At 40.6% G+C, this 18,865-nt stretch overlaps 1 protein-coding gene across 1 annotated transcript in view; it reads right to left on the bottom strand.

Moving 5' to 3' along the window:
- COL25A1 (collagen type XXV alpha 1 chain) overlaps positions 1-18,865 on the bottom strand; it is a 292,587-nt gene that overhangs the window by 145,214 nt on the left and 128,508 nt on the right. Inside the window, exons 3-4 of the mRNA XM_083756612.1 lie at positions 6,778-6,822; positions 5,646-5,653 (exon numbers count right to left, since the gene is read on the bottom strand). Coding sequence (XP_083612738.1) covers positions 5,646-5,653; positions 6,778-6,822 — 53 coding nt within the window. The remainder of the gene's footprint in view (positions 1-5,645; positions 5,654-6,777; positions 6,823-18,865) is intronic.

Genomic DNA, 18,865 nt, shown 5'->3' with positions numbered 1-18,865 from the left:
GAATGAAGAAAACTAATATACAAGATGGATGTACTTTAAGTAATGTTTTAAATTATGGTTTTAAAAATGATGTCGCCATTCTAGAATGTGAAAGTTCAATAAACAGAAATTCAAACAATTGCTATATTGTCTTCCATGTATATATCATGGAATTAGTCTTACTTGCTAGATCCTATGTAAAGATTTGCTAAGAGAAATATAGAAAATGTCTCATTCTGAATTCAGCAGAATACACCAGGGAAGGTTAAATTTCCTTATTCAGCCATAGAAAAGCACAAATATAGTTAAGAAAATAATGGTTTTGAAAGTGATACATGCATTCCATTAATATACAGTAGGACAGTTACCGGGTAGCCATTTCGCCCTGGTTGACCCTGGTTGAATGAAATGAAATGGAATGATACTCATTAGGAATACATACAATGATATGTGAGGCTACACACCTGCTTTGTACATTAACAGTAAATGTAACTTTGTATCACTACTGTCTCTTTTTACAATTATTTATATTCTCTTGCCCTGAAAAGTGCATTTATAGGAACAAAAATGCTGTTTTAAATTCAGTATTTGTTTTTTCAGTCAAGGGTAGCAGAATATGCATGCTTACTTAGAAATAAATCCCACTGAATCCAACGGGGCTTACAGTGTGCATAGGATTACAGCTGAGTTGCTTACGAGTAAGTAACACTGGTTTCAGTGGGATTCATGCATGCAAGGACTGATTGCAGGATTTCCGTTGCACCTAAAGTACAGTGGTACCTCGGTTTTCGAAGGTAATCCATTCCGGAAGACTGTTCGAGTTCTGAAACGTTCAAAACCCAAAACTGAATAGCTGACAGCTAGGCTTCGGGATTTTGCACTCAGCGGAAGCTGCATTTCCTGTTTGACTTCCGAGGTGTGTTCGAAAACCAAAGCATTTATTTCTGGGTTTACGGCATTCGAGTTCCAAAACTTTCATCAACGGAGACATTCGAAAACTGAGGTACCACGGTATATCAAATTGCTCTTTCTATACTCAAGATCGCTTAAATGTATTTATGGTATTCAGGAACACTACTCATATATTTAAAGAGGTGCAAATTTCAAAAGCAAAAAGAGACAAATTCATTTGTGATTTACTTTATGTGGTAAAATCAGTTATCTGTATTGTTGTTTTGTTTAGCAGCTATAATCACATTCCTAAAGCATGGTGCTTTATTTATTTACTGGATTTATGTAACGCCTTTCTGCCAAGGCACCCAGGTTGGTGTACAATGTACACTATATAAAATGAAAACTGACAGAATTTTCTCATCACAGCTGATGAAATGTGTGTTCCCTGAAGAAGAAGAAGAAGAGTTTGGATTTGATATCCCGCCTTTCACTCCCCTTCAGGAGTCTCAAAGCGGCTAACATTCTCCTTTCCCTTCCTCCCCCACAACAAACACTCTGTGAGGTGAGTGGGGCTGAGAGACTTCGGAGAAGTGTGACTGGCCCAAGGTCACCCAGGAGCTGCAGGTGGAGGAGCGGAGACTCGAACCCGGTTCCCCAGATTACAAGACTACCGCTCTTAACCACTGCACCACACTGGCTCTTAAACAGCAGATGCTTCAAGTGGTTCCCCCAAATTCAGCTGAAATTGCAACCCTGGCCTGGGTTCCCTTGCTTCTGTCTTCCCTACGAGCATGTAGTCTCCCAGGGAAGGTGGAAAAGCAGTGTTTATATTTCTGAATGTATAAAAACACACTCAGATTATTTAATCCCATTTAAAAATCCAAGGTTGTGAACAGGCAGCATAACAACACATGAAAATCCAAGACTTCACTTACTTTTATAATTGAAAAAAAACTTTTATATCATTCAATTAAAAATCCCTATTTTAGAATGTGTGTCATGTTAGAAGAAAGTCCCACTGAATTTCAAAGGGGCTTTCTCTCAAATAAGTGAACTTAAAACAGAGAGCCTTATTTTATAAACAGGAAAGCGTGTTCTCCCTAACAGAGAGCACGTGTTTCGGTTGGGGGAACAAGCCACCTTGCCATGACTAGGCAGATTTGGAGAAACCCAAGCCTCTTAAGGAGTTAAGATTGGGTTGCTGGGGAGTTTTGATTGTAGCCAATTTGGAGGAGGGGTCAGAGTATATAAATACAGAGGCCAAACGTTGGGCCTTCCTCTTGGCCGTTTTGCATCGGATCACCCGCCCTCCCTCCCTTTTATAGGGTGGTTTTTCTTGATCGCTTGACCTTGCTATGCCTGTCATGGGGTCGTCCGCCTTGGTGCGGGGGCCTGGTAGGAATTTTGCCGATTGGCTGGTGCCATTTGGTTTTTGCCTACTGCGTAGCAAATCGTCACAACTTGTAAGGTTGGCGGTTAGGCATTGGTTAAATTGGTGCTTGGAGGGGTAAGGTGCCTATCCCTCCAAATGATGCGGAAAGGGAATTCCGTTAAAGGAATCCAGGGGCTTGCCATTCTTTTCGTCCTTGTCCCCGGAGTCGGACTTGGGCCGTGCAAGCCCCACCGGAACATGAGGGTGAGAAGTGAGGGACTGTTGCCCAGCTTCATTTTCTCACCCAATACTTGTTTCCCACGCTGGCTTCCGCTGGAATCCGGAAGTCAGCTCTGTCCCTGAGGGCAAGGACAGATAGTCATAACCAATGCCTAAGCAACCACTCACATTTTTGTATCTGAATAAAGTTGTGGCCAAAATTATGCCAAAAACCTAAACAAAAAATTATGTGTGAAGTGTGAATTTTGTGGGGGTGGCAATTGTGGGACTCAACACGCAAATGTGAAAGAAGCAAAGAAAGCTTATCTCTCTCCATCAAGATGCTATCTTTCAGACTATTACCAAACACTTTGGTGGTTTCACATGCATATGCAAATCACCTGTGGTAGCTCAGGTTCAGCTAAATAGGACTGCAGCATGGACCAGGAGGTGGGGTCAACCAAAGTCCATATATGTTATGGTTACCAGATTTTTTTCAATGAATCCGGGGACACTTTTTTTTTTTTAAGCAACAGGGAGTCAGTAGTGGGGATGGTGAGGCAAAAGACCCTGGGGCCCAAGCACACATGCAAAGCCCTTCTTTCGCACGCTGTGAAACATAAATGTGCAGAGATTTTTAAAAACTGGGCAACAGCGCACCACCCGCCCATGATTCCCAAGCTTTCCCCGATCTCCTGCCCCCTTCCTCCTTTGTTTTGACTGATCGGGGGGGGGGGGGCTCACCAGTCACAGGCGAGTGGCTGTTGCCCAGGTTTTTTTAAAAAAAAACTCTGCACATTTTTGTTTTACAGGGTGCAAAAGAAGGGCTTTGCACCTTGCCTGGCAGAGAAACCATGCGCCTTGCGCCCCTCCTAGGCAACAAGCACTCAACCATGACTCCCGAGCCTTTGTCAAAACAAAGGGGGAAGGGGGCAGGAGATCTGTACCACTGAACGTCCCCACTTCCCCTTTGGCAGTGGCAGCGGCAGCAGCAGTGAGCAGCTACTGAAACCAGCCAGAGCCAACTGCGCTACCAGGCTGGCTCCGGGCTGCTAAGGCTGCCAATGCCACATTTCCTGGGGACAGATTTGCAAATCCGGGGACTGTCCCTGGGAACCAGGGATGTCTGGTAACCCTAATATATGTGGTCTCCTTCACTGGATTTAGGTTGCAGCAGGTGCTTTGCAGATGGCAGAAAACCCAGTAAGTCAAACAAACACTTTAGTTACACATCATGAACAATCATAAAAAACCAGCGATAAATGTGTCCTTTGTCTATAATGTGAGAACGGAAGGAAAAAAGCTGAAACTATTTTGGGGGTAAACAAATCTAGGGCCCAATACGCCACAGTTGCTATTCCTGTTTGCTCCTATTGTTGTATTCCAACATTACCCAAATGTTTCCATATGGTGGACTGATTTTTCCAATGAATGGGCTCTGGTGGCTTGAAGGAAGCTTCTGCCACATTTGTTGTAATTTTGCTGTGCCAAAATCTACCTATCTCTGCTCTTCCCTCTGCAGGGCAGAGCTTGAGCCAAAATCCCCCAGCTTTAAATAAGGATATGAATTACAGTAATGAAAAGGCCACTGAACAAGTGTTGTATGTTGAGAAGGAAGGATCAATCAGATGGAGCAGGAGGTTTCCAGATTCATGGTACTCTTTATCCAGAGGAAGGGGAACCAGTGACTCTTGAGATATTGCTGGATTTCAACCCCCATCCGCTTTAGCGAGCATGGCTAATGTTAAGTATGATGGGAGTTGTAACTCAACAACAGTGGAGGGCCCCACCCCTTTCTTAATCATACAAAAAACCTACTGGAGTAAATTCTGACAAACAGAAGCTCCAGTTATAACAAAGCAATTCTCATTACTATTAACTGTCGTAAGAAAATAATAACAATTTTCACATGATCTACTGACTGCAAAACAATCTGATTTTACTTAGATATGACTAGTCATATTCCAAAGTTGAACCACTGGTTTCGTGTAAGGCTTGTTCACTCTTAATAGTATATGTGTGGCCTGTTACATATGAAGAATGGGATACCAATGGACAAGATGGACTTTGTTCCTCTTCTTGCCGCTGTTGCTGCTGCTCATTTCTCTACCATAAAAGTGAATTTCCAGGGCTGTTGGCAAAGTGTGATTTGGTTTCTCTGATCTCACCTTTTAATCACAGATTAAATTGGATGTATCTCAAAGCCCTTCAGCCACATGTGAGGTGTGTTGGAGAGGGGTTCCACTACAGAAGCCAGAAAGAGACGCCACCAGAAAAAAGTCAGCATATTACTTTCTGTTCTGTTCTAAAACATTCTAACGCTGAATTGATAGACTGGGGTTGGTGGTAAGAGCATTCTTTTAGATCAGGGGTCTGCAACCTTTAAGACAAAAAGAGCCACTTGGACCCATTTCCGAAGAAGAAAAAAAACTGGGAGCCGCAAAACCATTGCGACATTTAAAACAAATATATCTCCAGAGCCGCGATCTGACAGCGGGTGGGAAGGTGACGTCGGGACAGTGCGTGACTAACGCACGCACCGCCCCCATGCGACATCACAGCCAGTACAGCGCTCGTCACAGTGGGGAGTGTCAGGGCGCACAATGCGCCTCCTCCCCTCGCTAGTATCCGCCCCGGAGCCGCGGCAAAGGTGTAAAAGAGCCACATGCGGCTCCGGAGCCGCGGGTTGCAGACCCCTGTTTTAGATGGAATGAGCTTTCCCCCATTGTCTGTTCAGGCTTCTAGCCTCTAAGTGTGTAGGATTGTTGGGTTGGTAACAGCATCTTTTCAGCCACTAGTTTGGAAAGGCTTTCTTCTTGCCATTCTGTGTTGTGACTTTTTATTGTACTCTGCTGTATATTTTGTTTTAATGTGCTGCTCACTGCATTGGGGGCTTTTTTGGCTGAAATGTAGTATACAAACAAATAGTAATAATAATAACCTGCTTCCAGCGTTCATGTATACTGTTCTGCTTCAAAATGTAAAAGGCAAAACCCAAAACAAGATAAAAAATAATACTGAAAAACCATTTGATGTTTATAGCATATTAATAACTGAGAATGTATTTAGGATGATACTTGGTACATTTAACATATTCATAATTTTTACCAGTTTTCAAAAGCACTTTCTGACTCATTCATGATAACCATAGATGATCCAATAGTATATCAGTTGTACTTACAGGAGGTCCTACGAAAAGAAAAGACAAGGAAAGAAAGACAAATATATGTAAGTTTATGAAAACTTGAAAGGTATTCATATAGAGTGTCCATATAGATATTTTTTTGATGAAAGTAGTGGCATTTTCATTCTTCTCACCCAGCATTAAAGATCATTATTTTGCTGCGAGTGCCAAGCCATCTCATGTACAAAATACTTTGTGTTCACAAGTACATCTCTGTCTACAGAATTTTTCTTAAACATACAGTTCTGCAACCCTTGTAGTCTGACTCATAGGAACTCCCTCCCTTTCTCCTCTTGGATTTAAACTTAACACCAAGGCAGAATTGCTTGAATCTACAGTTACTCCTTCTACTTTTCCTAAGACAGGCAAACTTTCTTTTCTAATCAACTCCTTTCAAGGCCTACTTATAAAATGTTCCCCATTAAAAATGTCACACTTTATGAAGCAATATTAGCACATTTTTCCAATTATTTACACTCAGAAGCTTTTTGTACAAATGTTCTAGAGAACATGATCAGAGGTCTGCAAATCACATCTAATATTTCTTTCAGGAGCAGCTGTAGCCATCAAATCAATGACTTTTCATTAGCTTTTATGCTTCCCTTTTTCTTCCGACTCAAGTATGTTGCAAAGGGGGCACATAATAGCAACAGCTGTCCTTGAAGTTTGCTTTAAATATAGTCAGACTTTCATTTTTAACAATGTGATTTTATTGTGTAGTTAACTAAACTTACAAGGTCTTTTTCTAACAGAAATCAAATTAGTTTCATTTGTTAATAATGTCATGTGTTTATGACATTTAAAGGCTCCAAGGACTACTGAAATGCTATGCCAAATCACAGTGGTTTCATTTGATTTATGAGGATGAGTTGCCTAGGGCTCTCACGCTTCTCCTCTTGTGGTATGGTTGTCAGTAAGCTGTTGAAAGCTTTGATTTGTTACACCTGTTTTGTTGTTACTGTTTTTATATTTTTAAGTTTCTTTGGGGAAAAAATACTATAAAAATTGCTTTTCATATATGAAACAGTATCAGCATGCCTTCACAAAATGAAGCATGCCTTCACAGAATGAACCAGGTGATGCTGAAAACACACACACCAGAAGCATTACTTTTAAATCTGAAACATACCAATCTCTCCTCTTCTTCCTCGCTTGCCTCGTTTACCAGGAGGACCTGAAAAGCAAACAGTTTCCGATTTGTAATTGAGGAGTGCAACTGAAGTGGGTTAGTACATGCATGAAGTCAATGTGACACCCAGAATGGGATCAGTGACATCACGATCAGTGGCGTAGCGTGGGTTGTCAGCACCCGGGGCAAGGCAAGTAATTTGTGCCCCCTAACCCGTGGATTTGCGCCCCCTAACCCCCAGATGTTGCGCCCGGTGCGGCCGGCCCCCCCTGCACCCCCCACACTACGCCACTGATCACGATTCAACCACAAATGCCTCCAAATGGTCTTTCCAGAAAAATAATCTTCCTTGTCCCACCCTCAGCAGAAATGCCACAGAATTCATTGGCACTACTTATTTCATGTCATTGTACTGCTTGCCTTGCCTAGCACATCTAGTGCTACGCATGTTTACTGAGAGGTATGCCGTGCTCATTTCTAGGCAAGTGTGTAATGGATTGCAGCCTTAAACAATAACAACAAAACTATGAATGCCTCAGTGGTTTAAATAACAACAGAAGTGTCCAGCACATGTGTAACATACTAGTAACAATGAAAAAGTCTTGCTTGCAGCAGTGGTTAGTGAAAACTAGGGTTGCCATATGTCCGGAATTTCCTGGACACACCCAGGATTCAGCTGTCATGCACTGTGTTCAGGCGGAAATTGCAAAAATACCCTGAAAAATCTGGACACATATGGCAACCCATGTCAGAAGTTTTTGGCTAATTCCAGAAAGATAGCTCAAAAACATCATAATTCTTTTGAGATTTTGCAATAAAAAAGCTGAACAACTTAGTCAAAACAGAGTAACTCAGAACACCTGAAATAAAGCAATCTTTGCTTGTTGCCTTACATGAAATCCAGAGCCACGATGCCATTATTAAGGCCTCTCCCAGTTACCTACACTGCACATTTCTGCACTGCACTGCACTGCACTGTCATCTGAAATAGATCTGAAATACTGACAGGCATTATGTTTTAACCTTTGAAATAAAGTGGGGATGAGGAACCTGTAGCCCTCCATAATGTTGTTGGACTCCCAACTCCCACCAGCACTAATCAAAGTGGCCAATTATCAAGGATAATAGAAGTTGCAGTCTAGGGACATCTGCAGGGCTGGCTGGATTTTTCTGCACATTCTGGATGTGGCTGTGTGTTGGAATAGACAAATGTTGGAGGGAAAAACCTCAAATGTTTCAAGTCCTAAGCAAAAGTTGTAACATACTGAGGTCGGTTTCAGATTACCGGTAAAGATGGGCAGCATCTTAAACATTTTCTTCTTTTTGTAATATATATTTTCCTGGCCGCTTGATGTAGCTAGGAACAGTAGCCCTAAGCTCATCTCAGCTGCCATGCCATCCCATAATATAATGCTTGAAGAACACTGAGTCTTAATGTAGCACCATTCCAGATGCATTGAAGAGAAAGAAAGATGGCAGTTCCCGGACTCCTTTAGACTTATAGACTTGCTTGCCTGTATCCTGCTGGACAGTGTTCTGGGACAATACAGTTGATGAGAACTTGTTTTCATAAATTAATCCCTAAACATTTAATTGACGTGCCATCACTAATAATATCAAAAATGTGGTTGTAGGATAGATTGGCTGTTGTTAGTATTACTCCACCATGCAAAAGGAGAAGAGCTGGCAAACTGCATTTGTGTCTGAGCATCAAGGGATAATGTATAAAGCCCTATTTCCTCTCCCTTTTAAAATTTTATTTCCTCTCCCTTTTAAGGCAGCAATGCGTTTCCAGGAGAAGCAGAGGGAAATGCTGAATTCTGGGCCAGCTTGTGCAAGAGACTCAAGTACAGCATTCTGCAGAATCTCTGGCATAGAAAAGGCAATTGTTTGTTATCTCCCTATCCATATGTTCTAGCTATTAGCTTGGAAAAGGATTCTGCAGCAGAATTCCATGCCTTCCTTTCTACATGCAGAATAGGGATCCCCGTGTACAGTACCACATGTATTGCAATTCCTGGTCCAATATAAAAGTCACAATTAATCTCAAAACAATTAATTAATGTTTAAGTACAGGCAGTAATTTCTGTGCCAAGTAATACCTTACCAACACAAAGCACTTTAGAAACAACCTCTTGTTTTAAATGTCACTTTCAGTTTTAAAGCCTCTGAGAAAGAAAGGTGACTTCTCGGTGGAACAAACTGGTGTCATGAAGATTAATGAAACCAAATAATACACAGAAAAAACAGTGTACAGTAGTTCAACTTGATGGCTACTTATAAAGCATTCAATGTTTTAAGTAGAACAGCAAGATCTGGTGCTATTTTCCTGCTTCTCTAGAGAGGTATTTTAAACAAGTTGTTGCTGAGGATAGCATTAATCAATTTAATTTCAGAAACTGTGTTGGTTTATATTTCAATCCCTTGCTATCATGAACTGTCTGAACAAGTTACAGGATCTGTTAAATCTTAGCTTTAAATATAACCAGCAAAATAAAGCAGATAAAGGTAAAATCTATATTTTTAAAATATACGTATACTGTTTTTTCAACCAAGCTATTGATTACAGTATAATGACAAGCCAGTCTAATTATATGCACTAAGAGTCCATCCAGACATGACGCTCCCCTATCACTAATAGAATAGGGTTTTGATGGCTTTCAACAAAAATAAAATATGAAATCAAGGAAGCGGTTGGAATCTTGTACAGATCATGGAATTTACTTGTCATCTTGCAAAACTCACTGGGCTCTGGTCCAAATACAGACTTTGGGGGGCCCTAATATTCACTTCAAAAGAAAAGATGACTGTTACAAGGTCCCTGAATTCTTCTTTGGCTCAGATTAAAATCTGAGCTGTGCAAGAACGTGTTTGTAACCACTCAGCTCTCAAACTCCCTGTCATGGGTTGGCCAGGACAGGACCATACAAATGGATAGCTTATTGGAGGGTAATGGGGAGGGCTCCAGTAGGATAGGGTGGGGGTTCTTCCAGACACGGGGGAGCCTGATAGTAAGGATTCTAAGCAGGGGTCAAGTGGGGTGCAGCCTTTCCCTCAGCCTTTTCTCTCACCTCACCTGAACCCACAGCAAGTGCTGTGAGCCCCACCTCCCTCTTCTTCACAGCTGCTGGAGCCTGTCTCTGACTACTTCACGGTGCCTCTTGTGCCACCCATACTGGAGTGATCAGATGCTGGGTCTAGCCTTGCTTCTGCAAAGAGGGCAGAGATACCCCTTCCATTACCTCAGTCCTGGAGAAACCACAGGAGATGTAAGAATGTGCAGCAGATCCCACATTGAAGGCGGAGTGCCAGGTTGGTAGCTAAGGTATAGATGCACTAAGCTGAGCCCAGTCCATTGCTTTATATAGGATAGCAAGGAATGTGTCAAGTGCCAGACCAATGTCTAAGCTTTGATTAGATAGATCACCTGCCTTTGTATAACTGTGCCTTGGATTAACTATGTGCATGGCCTGCTGCACCTAAGACCAGACCAGCACTTTGCATATTTATTGCACCAACCTAAAACATTTGAAATAAAAGCTTTGCAGGGAAAACGTTATTTATTGTTCTTCAGCAGCTGGGAATAAGGACACTCCCTTTTTCTTCCCAAACCCCAATCCAGGCATAGACCTGGCATGGACTACTGCAGCATTAGTGCCTTAGCCAGGGGAAGAAAGAAGCATGGCTTCTGGTTTTATCTTGTTTCTCTTGATTCTGGTGCGCTAGTAATATGCCAGTGAGAAGGACCTCGGTTGCTCTTGGGAAATGTTTTTACAGGGGCAACTGCTCAGGTTTGGATGTGTGCTAGTTCATAATGGTCACTCCATTGAAGAGGTAAGCATTACCAAACCCCAGAGAAGAGTTCCTGGCTTGGCAGTAACAATGCAACTATGCACAGAAAGAAGATCTGATCTCCCTATCATGCTTGTGCCACAGCGTGCTTGTACCATAGCTACTACCACTGTGACTTTGAGGATTGAAAATTAAATGCAATGATTTCAGTTTAAAAATAAAATACCTCCACTTGTTATCCAAGTGAATTCAATGGGAGCCAAGACCATCACTAGAATTAATAATTGGAAATAAATCTCATGCTAGCACCCTGCAATTCTCTGATTATTACTATTACTATTATTATTATTATTAAAAAAACCCTTGTCAGTTTGCATTTCTTGGTAAAGAAAGTATTGATCTGATATGTAAAGATCTTTCCTATTCCAATTGATTCATTCAAGAGGGCTCTTCTTCAAGCAAGTTTATATTCTGCCTAGAAACAAGCAGAAGCTTCCTGAGGTTTGGGTTATTCCTTCAGAGAAACAGCCGGTTTGAACTAGTGCTCTTACCTCTTTCACTCAAGGTCATTGCGTCCCATAATAACAGGCCACAAGGAGCCTGAGTTTCACTTTTTACCTCTCATTCCTTCTGGTGTGGTGTTCTGTATGTAGTATGCTTAGTGTTAAGGTTTTAGTGTTTTATAAATTATTGTAAGTTTAAGTTAAGTCTGCTGCAACTGGATTTCTTATGGACAGTGCCAATCCTAATTACATTGTAAAGCTCTGCTGGATGAAATATTAATCGCCTCTGGTCTATTTTTTTGAGAAACCTGCAATGGTGTTTAAGTTTATTTTACTCTGCGAACTATACGCTGGAATCTGCTCTGGATCAATATGAGCAGAATTCATGACAACCCTGACAAGTCCTACTGTTTTGGTGGGGGGGGGTGCAGAGAAAATCTTCTTAAGAGATGTTACATTTTGTTTTAGCTAGCACAAAATAGAGGAACCTCATATATTCACCTTGGCAAACACAGAAATAGCTGCTGTCACTTACTTGATAGACATGACTGAAGGACAGCTGAAATAAGCAGGCAGAGTCATTCTATACTAGCATGGAATGAAAGCCTTCTTGTAGTTTCAGTTTGCCATTCCAATGCATTACTACTTTGTCATAGCAAATGTTTTCCTTATCAAGACACAAAAACATGCTGTAAAAAGACAACACAAACAATCACATCTGCATTTTTACAAACCGGTTTAATTGAGTTGCACTGATAATAAGGAATTTAAAGGCAAATTTCTCAGAGAAATTTAAAGGATAATATTAATATTATATTAAAATATATTATTTTGTATCCTTTCTAAGGGTACAGTTCTAAAGACAGGTACTTTTAAGTCAGAAGGGTCCAGGTCATAGAAACATAGAATTGTAGAACTGGAAGGGACCTTAAGGGTCATCTAGTCCAATCTCTTGCAATGCAGGAATCTCAACTAAAGCATTCATGATGGATGGCCATACAATCTCTCCTTAAAAGCCTTCAATGAAGGAGAGTCCACAACATTCCAAGGGAGAACATTCCACTGTCGAAAAGCTCTTACTGTCAGAAAGTTCCTCCTAATGTTAGGCAGAATCTATTTCTTGTAATTTGTATCCATTGGTTCAAGTCCTACTCTCCAGAGCTTGCTCCATACTCCATGTCAGTCCTTAAGATATTGACATTGCGTACTTAGACTTTCAAAAGGCTTTTCATAAAGTTCCTCATGAAAGACTTAAGCTTAGTAAGACACAAGACAGGAACTTGGAGTCATGGAAAAAGAAAAGAGGTCCTTTTGTAACTGGCTAAGAAACAGGAAGTAGAGAGTAGAAATAAATGGACAGTTCTCCCAGTGGAAGGTTGGAGAAAGTGAAGTCCCCCCAAGGATTTGTATTGGGACCTGTGTTTTAAAACTTGTTCATAAATTAGTGATCCCTATATGATCCAATGATCCCTACATTCTGAACAAAATGCTTGTTTAACCTGGAGGTAGGCTGTATGAATTCTGTATTGCTTTGTAACAATTTGTTGGGTCTCTGGACTGTAATAAAGACTGATGAGTTAGGGGTGAGCAGTGAGGTAGCCAAATTTGTTGATGATGCCAAATTGCTCAGAGTGGTTAAGACAATATGTGACTGTGAAGAGCCTCAAAAGGAGCTGTCCAAACTAAGTGAATGGGCAGTAAAATGGCAACACACACACACACATATATACATACATACACACACATAATACCCAGTGTATGGCATCAGTGAAAAAGGCACATTCCAGCTAGGATAACTGGAAAGGAATATAATAATGGTATTATGCATGATTAGCTTTTCAGCATGGTATGATGCATGACTAGCTGTGGCAGAATGCAGATGCACATTCATACGGGCAAGAAAACATCCCATGCTTACAAATGCAGCAAGTGGCTCAAGAATGGAAGCCTGCTTCAGCACATAGATCTCTTTATCAACACCAGAGGAAAGAAGTTAGAGGCATTTCTACCTCTGCTTTGATTTTCTCTGTGACTTTGCTTGAGTTTCTCGACATCTTTGGTCGAGAAACTTACAAACCATTTTCCTCTGGGGAAAAATTCAGTTAATAACAGTCTTCTTTACAAATGATTCAAAGTTCACCTACACTGTTTGAAAAAATTGAAAACTATTTGTCAGATGCAAAAAGGCCTCTGAATATCTGTTTCTGGAAACCACAAGAGTGTTCTTGTGCTTGAGTCCTGCTTCCTGGTTTCCCAAAAGCATCTGGGTGGCCACTGTGAGAACAGGATGCTGAATTAGATGGGCCACTGGCCTGATCCAGGAAACACTTCTTATATGCTTATGCTTTCTCCCGCATGAGCCTGCCTGCCTGCCTGCCAACTGTGGTCATCACCTGATGACTTACTTCATGTCCAGTCCAATCCATTCCAAATAACTTTATTTCACTAGCCATTGGACATAACAAATATGAATCAAAAATAAATACAAGCAAAAGGGATGCTGTGCCACAAATAATAGTCTCTATTCAGATCTCTGCATCTCCATTACAGTTCACAGTCCAGGGTCTTCTTTCTGATCTTTTTGGCTGCCAAAGCAAAAAGGGTGACTTTTTAAGAGTCACTAGAATGTTTACATTGCTAAGAAGCCATAGTACCTTCTCAGCAGAGACATCTTTCCTGTATGGACAGCAGGGTGAGAAATTGCGTCTTAGGTCCAATGTTTAGTGGGCAATATAATAAATGGTGCAAGATGTCTTCCACTGGCGGTTGCCCACATATACAGACTCTGTCTTCATACAGTACTCTGCTGTATCATCCATAGCTTGAAAACGCAGGTCAGTAAAAGCAAATCTTAATGAGGCTGGCCTACTCCATGTCTTGTTGCCATCTGAGACTCAGTTGGCTCAGATATGGAATGTTGACTTCTTGTCATGGAGCTATTGCTAGAGAGACCTGATTGGCTCCTGTGGCTTTCAACGGAGACACAAGACATTCTGCCAAGTATTTAGCTTGATGTCACTTTATCTCTGATGTGTGGCTAGGTTTTTATCTACTTTTCAATTCTCTCTGCTGTGTATTGTTGTAATTTTAAGCCAGCCCTGTTTAGGGAAGTTTTTAATATTTAATGCTGTATTGTTTTTAACACTCGATTGGAAGCCACCCAGAGGGGCTGGGGAAACTCAGCCAGATGGGCGGGGTATAAATAAATGTTGTTGTTGTAATTATATCTGCTATGATTGTAAGCTGCCTTGAAATGTCTTTATGGGCTGAAAGGTGTGGTGCAAATGTTTTTGTGTAAATAAATAAATGCAAACATAAATATACATTATTTCTGTGCTGGTCGGTACATTCTCGCTGAATGGTCTTTGGTATCCGAAGGCTGTGTTTGCATTGTTGTGTTCAAATGAAACAGCTACAAACATGAATATATGTAGTGTCCCTTAATTAATTATTTTAATATCACCCTTACTAACTTAAAACAGCACATTTATTTATTTGCTGTATCTAATAACTAATGTCCAGCTAATGTCCATTACTTTGTAAAGCTGATGTGTCTCTTCTTACAGTAAACTTGATATTCTGGCTTTATTTTTAAGCCAAGACTGACAAGACTTTTGTGATGACGGTGACAATTTAAAATGGCCACTGAACTTAGTGGTTTCTCATTTCAGTGACAGTGAAACCCAATACTTTGAGATTAAAGGCGGCACTTAGTAAGTCAGGCACACTGGCACTACAATAATCTCAGACAAACCCACACAGGCAGGCCATCCATTTAAGCATAAGACTCTCTACCGAAGCCAACCCAAGCCAGGCATATTGCTTTCAAAGTTTTGTACAAGTATCCCCCTCCCATATCTATCATAATAAATATATCATTTGAAGAGGAGCTTAGTGACAGCTGCAGAAGTGAGTTTAAAAAAAATAAAAAATAAACATCAGTGGCATTCATACATTCATTAATCCTCTTGTTGCATAACAGCCATGAACTAAGTTGCACATTTGTTTGCAAGGAACAAATAACTAAGACAGACAGGATTATGTCAAAGCCTTAAAAACAAAAGTGAGTGACTTTTTGTTATAGTCCTTATTCAGAAAAGGTGGGAGAACTATTTGGGATTGGTACTACATCAGTAAATAAAAATAAAACAATCAGCCTTTTCTGTGATAAATAAAGCCAATAACTATGCAATAGCCAGATGAGAGGAAAAATTCCCCCTGCCCCATTTGATGCAGAAGAGAAGGCTGCAATAGTAGAATAGTATTTAATGTTCTATCTATTCAATTGTTTATAATTCGAATACATGAAGTGATTCGGACTGTGTCAAAAAACCATCTATGGTCTGGCTGTTCTTTTTCTTCTTTTTAAAACCACCTTATTCTTAATGCCATTGTTAAAAAAAAAAAAGCAGCATCTTTTGACAGTCACCTGTATCCACACTGAGAACTTAATCTACTCTGTTACTGCCTTTTCCCAGGTGTACCTTGTATTCTTTTGCTTTCTTCCAGGTCACTCTTGTGATATCACAACCATTTCATTAAAAAAAGGAGTCAACTGATCATAGCGTATTATATATGATCATTCTTAGCAAGAATTCCACTAAAGGAGCCAAATACAAAGGAAAATTGAACACAACTGATACATCAAACTGGATGCACAAAATATCTCAAAATAGAATCGTCTTTGCACATTCTGCTTCCTACTTTTTATGCACAATTTGAACCAGGATTTGGCTGATATCCTCTGAATTATTTTGGATTTTCAACTTAAATTTGCACCTGACCTTGAATATATTATGTGCACTTTGACCAAAAGGAACTCACACAAAATTCTCATGGAAGTGGGCTCTGAGAAGGTTGATTGTATCATATATTCAAGTATCTGTTATAAGTTGATTACATTCATATGCCATTCTTCCTCAAGGGACTCTAGGGAGTGAGAACGACTCTCTTCACCCTGTCGAGGTAGCCTAACCAGCAACTTTGTTAAATATATATCTTTATTTACACACACATATACCACTTGGACAAAGAAACACTACAATAATTATTCTACCCGACTCTTAACTATCAAAATACAGTTTGAACAAAAAGCATATTAAGCCCAAGGCCAGGATTGGGCAGGTATAGCTGGGCATTTGCCAATAACCATATCCCCGAAGGGACTCACTGAAAAGAAGACTTTTCAGAGCTTCTAAAATTTTCTGTATTAGAAAGCACTACTGCACTGTAAGTAAGAGAAGAGGTTATTCTGAATTTCGCAACACAATTTAAAGCTTATTCAGCTATCAAATATATCTGTGTAACGTATTAGTGCCAAGGAATCAAGCAAAAAGTCATTTTAAAGGAAGTATGAAAACTTCGTTATATTTGTCTCTGCCAATCTGCTGCCAGTAAAGGAAGATAATATTTCATCTTTTCTCAATCTAGCTGCCATAACTGTAGACTAACAACAGACAAGATCTCTTGACTATGAATAATTTGACAAAGTCTACATATAAATATTAAACAGAGGCAGATCAGAAGCCTATAGAATGTCATTCATTATCTCCAACTCCCCCCCCCCCCCGAGAACAATAGCCACCTATTGATACATCTGTTGTATGGTCAGGTGTTTTATGAATGAAGCCATCTTAGAACGGAACCAGGCAACTTGTAAAAATACATGAGGGATTTCGCCAAGTATATAATAATCAGCTGCGTTGAAAGCTGTACAATGATTAAGTGCTTTAGGATGAGGATAGATGCCTAGACAAAAGAAGTAAATGTAAGAAACCCATTCATAACCTTCACAGGCGGAGTCTATACTCCCTAGAGCTTTAGCATAATGAATACAGGGTATTTTGATAGAGCATCATACAGAGATTTATGCATTGCCCACTGAAGAAATATCAGGAATGGATGGGAAAGATGTGGGAGAGGAACACTTAGACCTTGGTTGTTCTTGGAACATTGCTGCTGAAAGAAGCCCAGGATTCTTCCACAGCTGCTCTTTCATATACCTTTACTCCATAATTGCATACTTAATAGCTTCAGCAGAACTTTTCGTTGCCACTCTAGGTATACTCATTGCCATTAATGCTCCTGATTTAGGCTTCCAACTACATCTAACTTAAATAAATCCTCATTCTCCTTTGAGGATTTTTTTTTTTTACAAAAAAGAATAACGAAGCTCTTTCTTTACACTAATCTGTTTCAGAACAAAAACATAGACTAACTTTTACAGAAAAACAGAGCTAGTTGCATAAGTGCTTTTAGCATTAGATAATGTCTATAAAAATACATTTTCCCTTTTTCAGATGTATTTTTAATTATGTCAGCAAGTTTTTTACCATCCGCCACTGACGAGAGCCCTTTTCACACCTTCAAAAACCATGTGGGATCAACGTGTAAAGGAGAAGTATGAGCTTGCCTGATCGCCCTGTTCTTGGTGTCCATATGTTGGCTGGCAGGTAAAAACAGAACTCCCTTATACAGTTGGTTCATAACCAGGAACCATGAAAAATGCAAGGCCTTGATCAAGCAGACTGCATTCATATCTAAGTTGTGTGCACATAAGCTCAGTTCAACATATGGAGGTCAGACAGTCTTATTCACTTTTCTACATGTTGAACCCCGTTCATCTGCTTCTGCTGTCCCCACTATGGTCTTTCTTCTTTTGCCCTTCTTTCAAACAGTGTGTAAGCCAGGCACTCCACTACAACATTGCCCAGCCCACACAGATGCTCTGCCCATGCTCTTACCATCCTTCATGGAGGAGGTCAGAGGATCATAGTAACAAATTCGACCTCCAACACTGACCTCCACTCAATGTTGTAGAGTTACAGGTGCACAGATTCTTTGTGGCATGTGATGTATGTGTATTTCTCCATTATGCAAGGGCTGCGTTTTCTGGACAGAAAAGTTGGGGAAGAGGTACTAAAGGCAAAGAGAGAGATGGTCAAAAACTACAGCAGGTCCCAGGAACAGGGAGAGAGAAGACGAGTAACAGCATGCAGCAGGATATGTGGGAAAAGCTAATGAGGGCTGAGGGTCTCTTATGGATTTATTTCATTTATATACTGCCATTCTTCTGCAGTGGAACTCAAGGCAGCATACAAAGGCTTTCCAGCTGGTCTCCAATCCTGGCATGGGTAAGACCCAAGCCTACTCAGCTCTAGCAAGGTTGTTGCAATCATGTGCCTTCAATCCATCTCCTAGGACTAGCATTTGTGCTAGCATCACTAATATTTAATTTAAAACCTTGGAAAGGAGCAGTGGTGACCTGGGAATTAACGTAGAGCAAGTTTTGTGAGCAATGTTCTGGTGCATCTAAGGCAGGCATCCCCAAACTTGGCCCTCCAGATGCTTTGGGACTACAACTCCCATCATCCCTAGCTAACAGGACCAGTGGTCAGGGATGATGAGAACTGTAGTCCCAAAACATCTGAAGGGCCAAGTTTGGGGGTGCCATCTAAGGCCTTACACTGGGAATATGATGTCATCTCTGGAGTGTGATCTGAATCAGAATGGAGTAGTCCACAAAGAACAGAAGGTAGCTGAGTATTATCTTCTTGCCCTCAAGTATTTGATACATCAGCCTCCTGTAAGTGGTATGACAGAGTGATCCATTCTCCTCTTTTTCTCCAATAGTTTTGTGTTCCCATTAACTTCGTCTTAAGTCTCTTAATTCCACAAAAAAAGGGAAAGCAAGCTTTTCAAAAAAAAAAAATGTTGAGAGAGTGTTTGTTCCCAACCACAGTTCAATGTAGCAGAGAAATATCAAATAAGATTATTACTTATGCTTTCGGCAC

The sequence above is a fragment of the Podarcis gaigeae genome, assembly GCF_964106915.1.
Source record: "Podarcis gaigeae genome assembly, chromosome: 9".
In the NCBI taxonomy this organism is placed as follows: Eukaryota; Metazoa; Chordata; class Lepidosauria; order Squamata; family Lacertidae; genus Podarcis; species Podarcis gaigeae.
The sequence above is the reverse complement of the archived record's forward strand: the minus strand, read 5'-3'. Positions and strand labels throughout refer to the sequence as shown.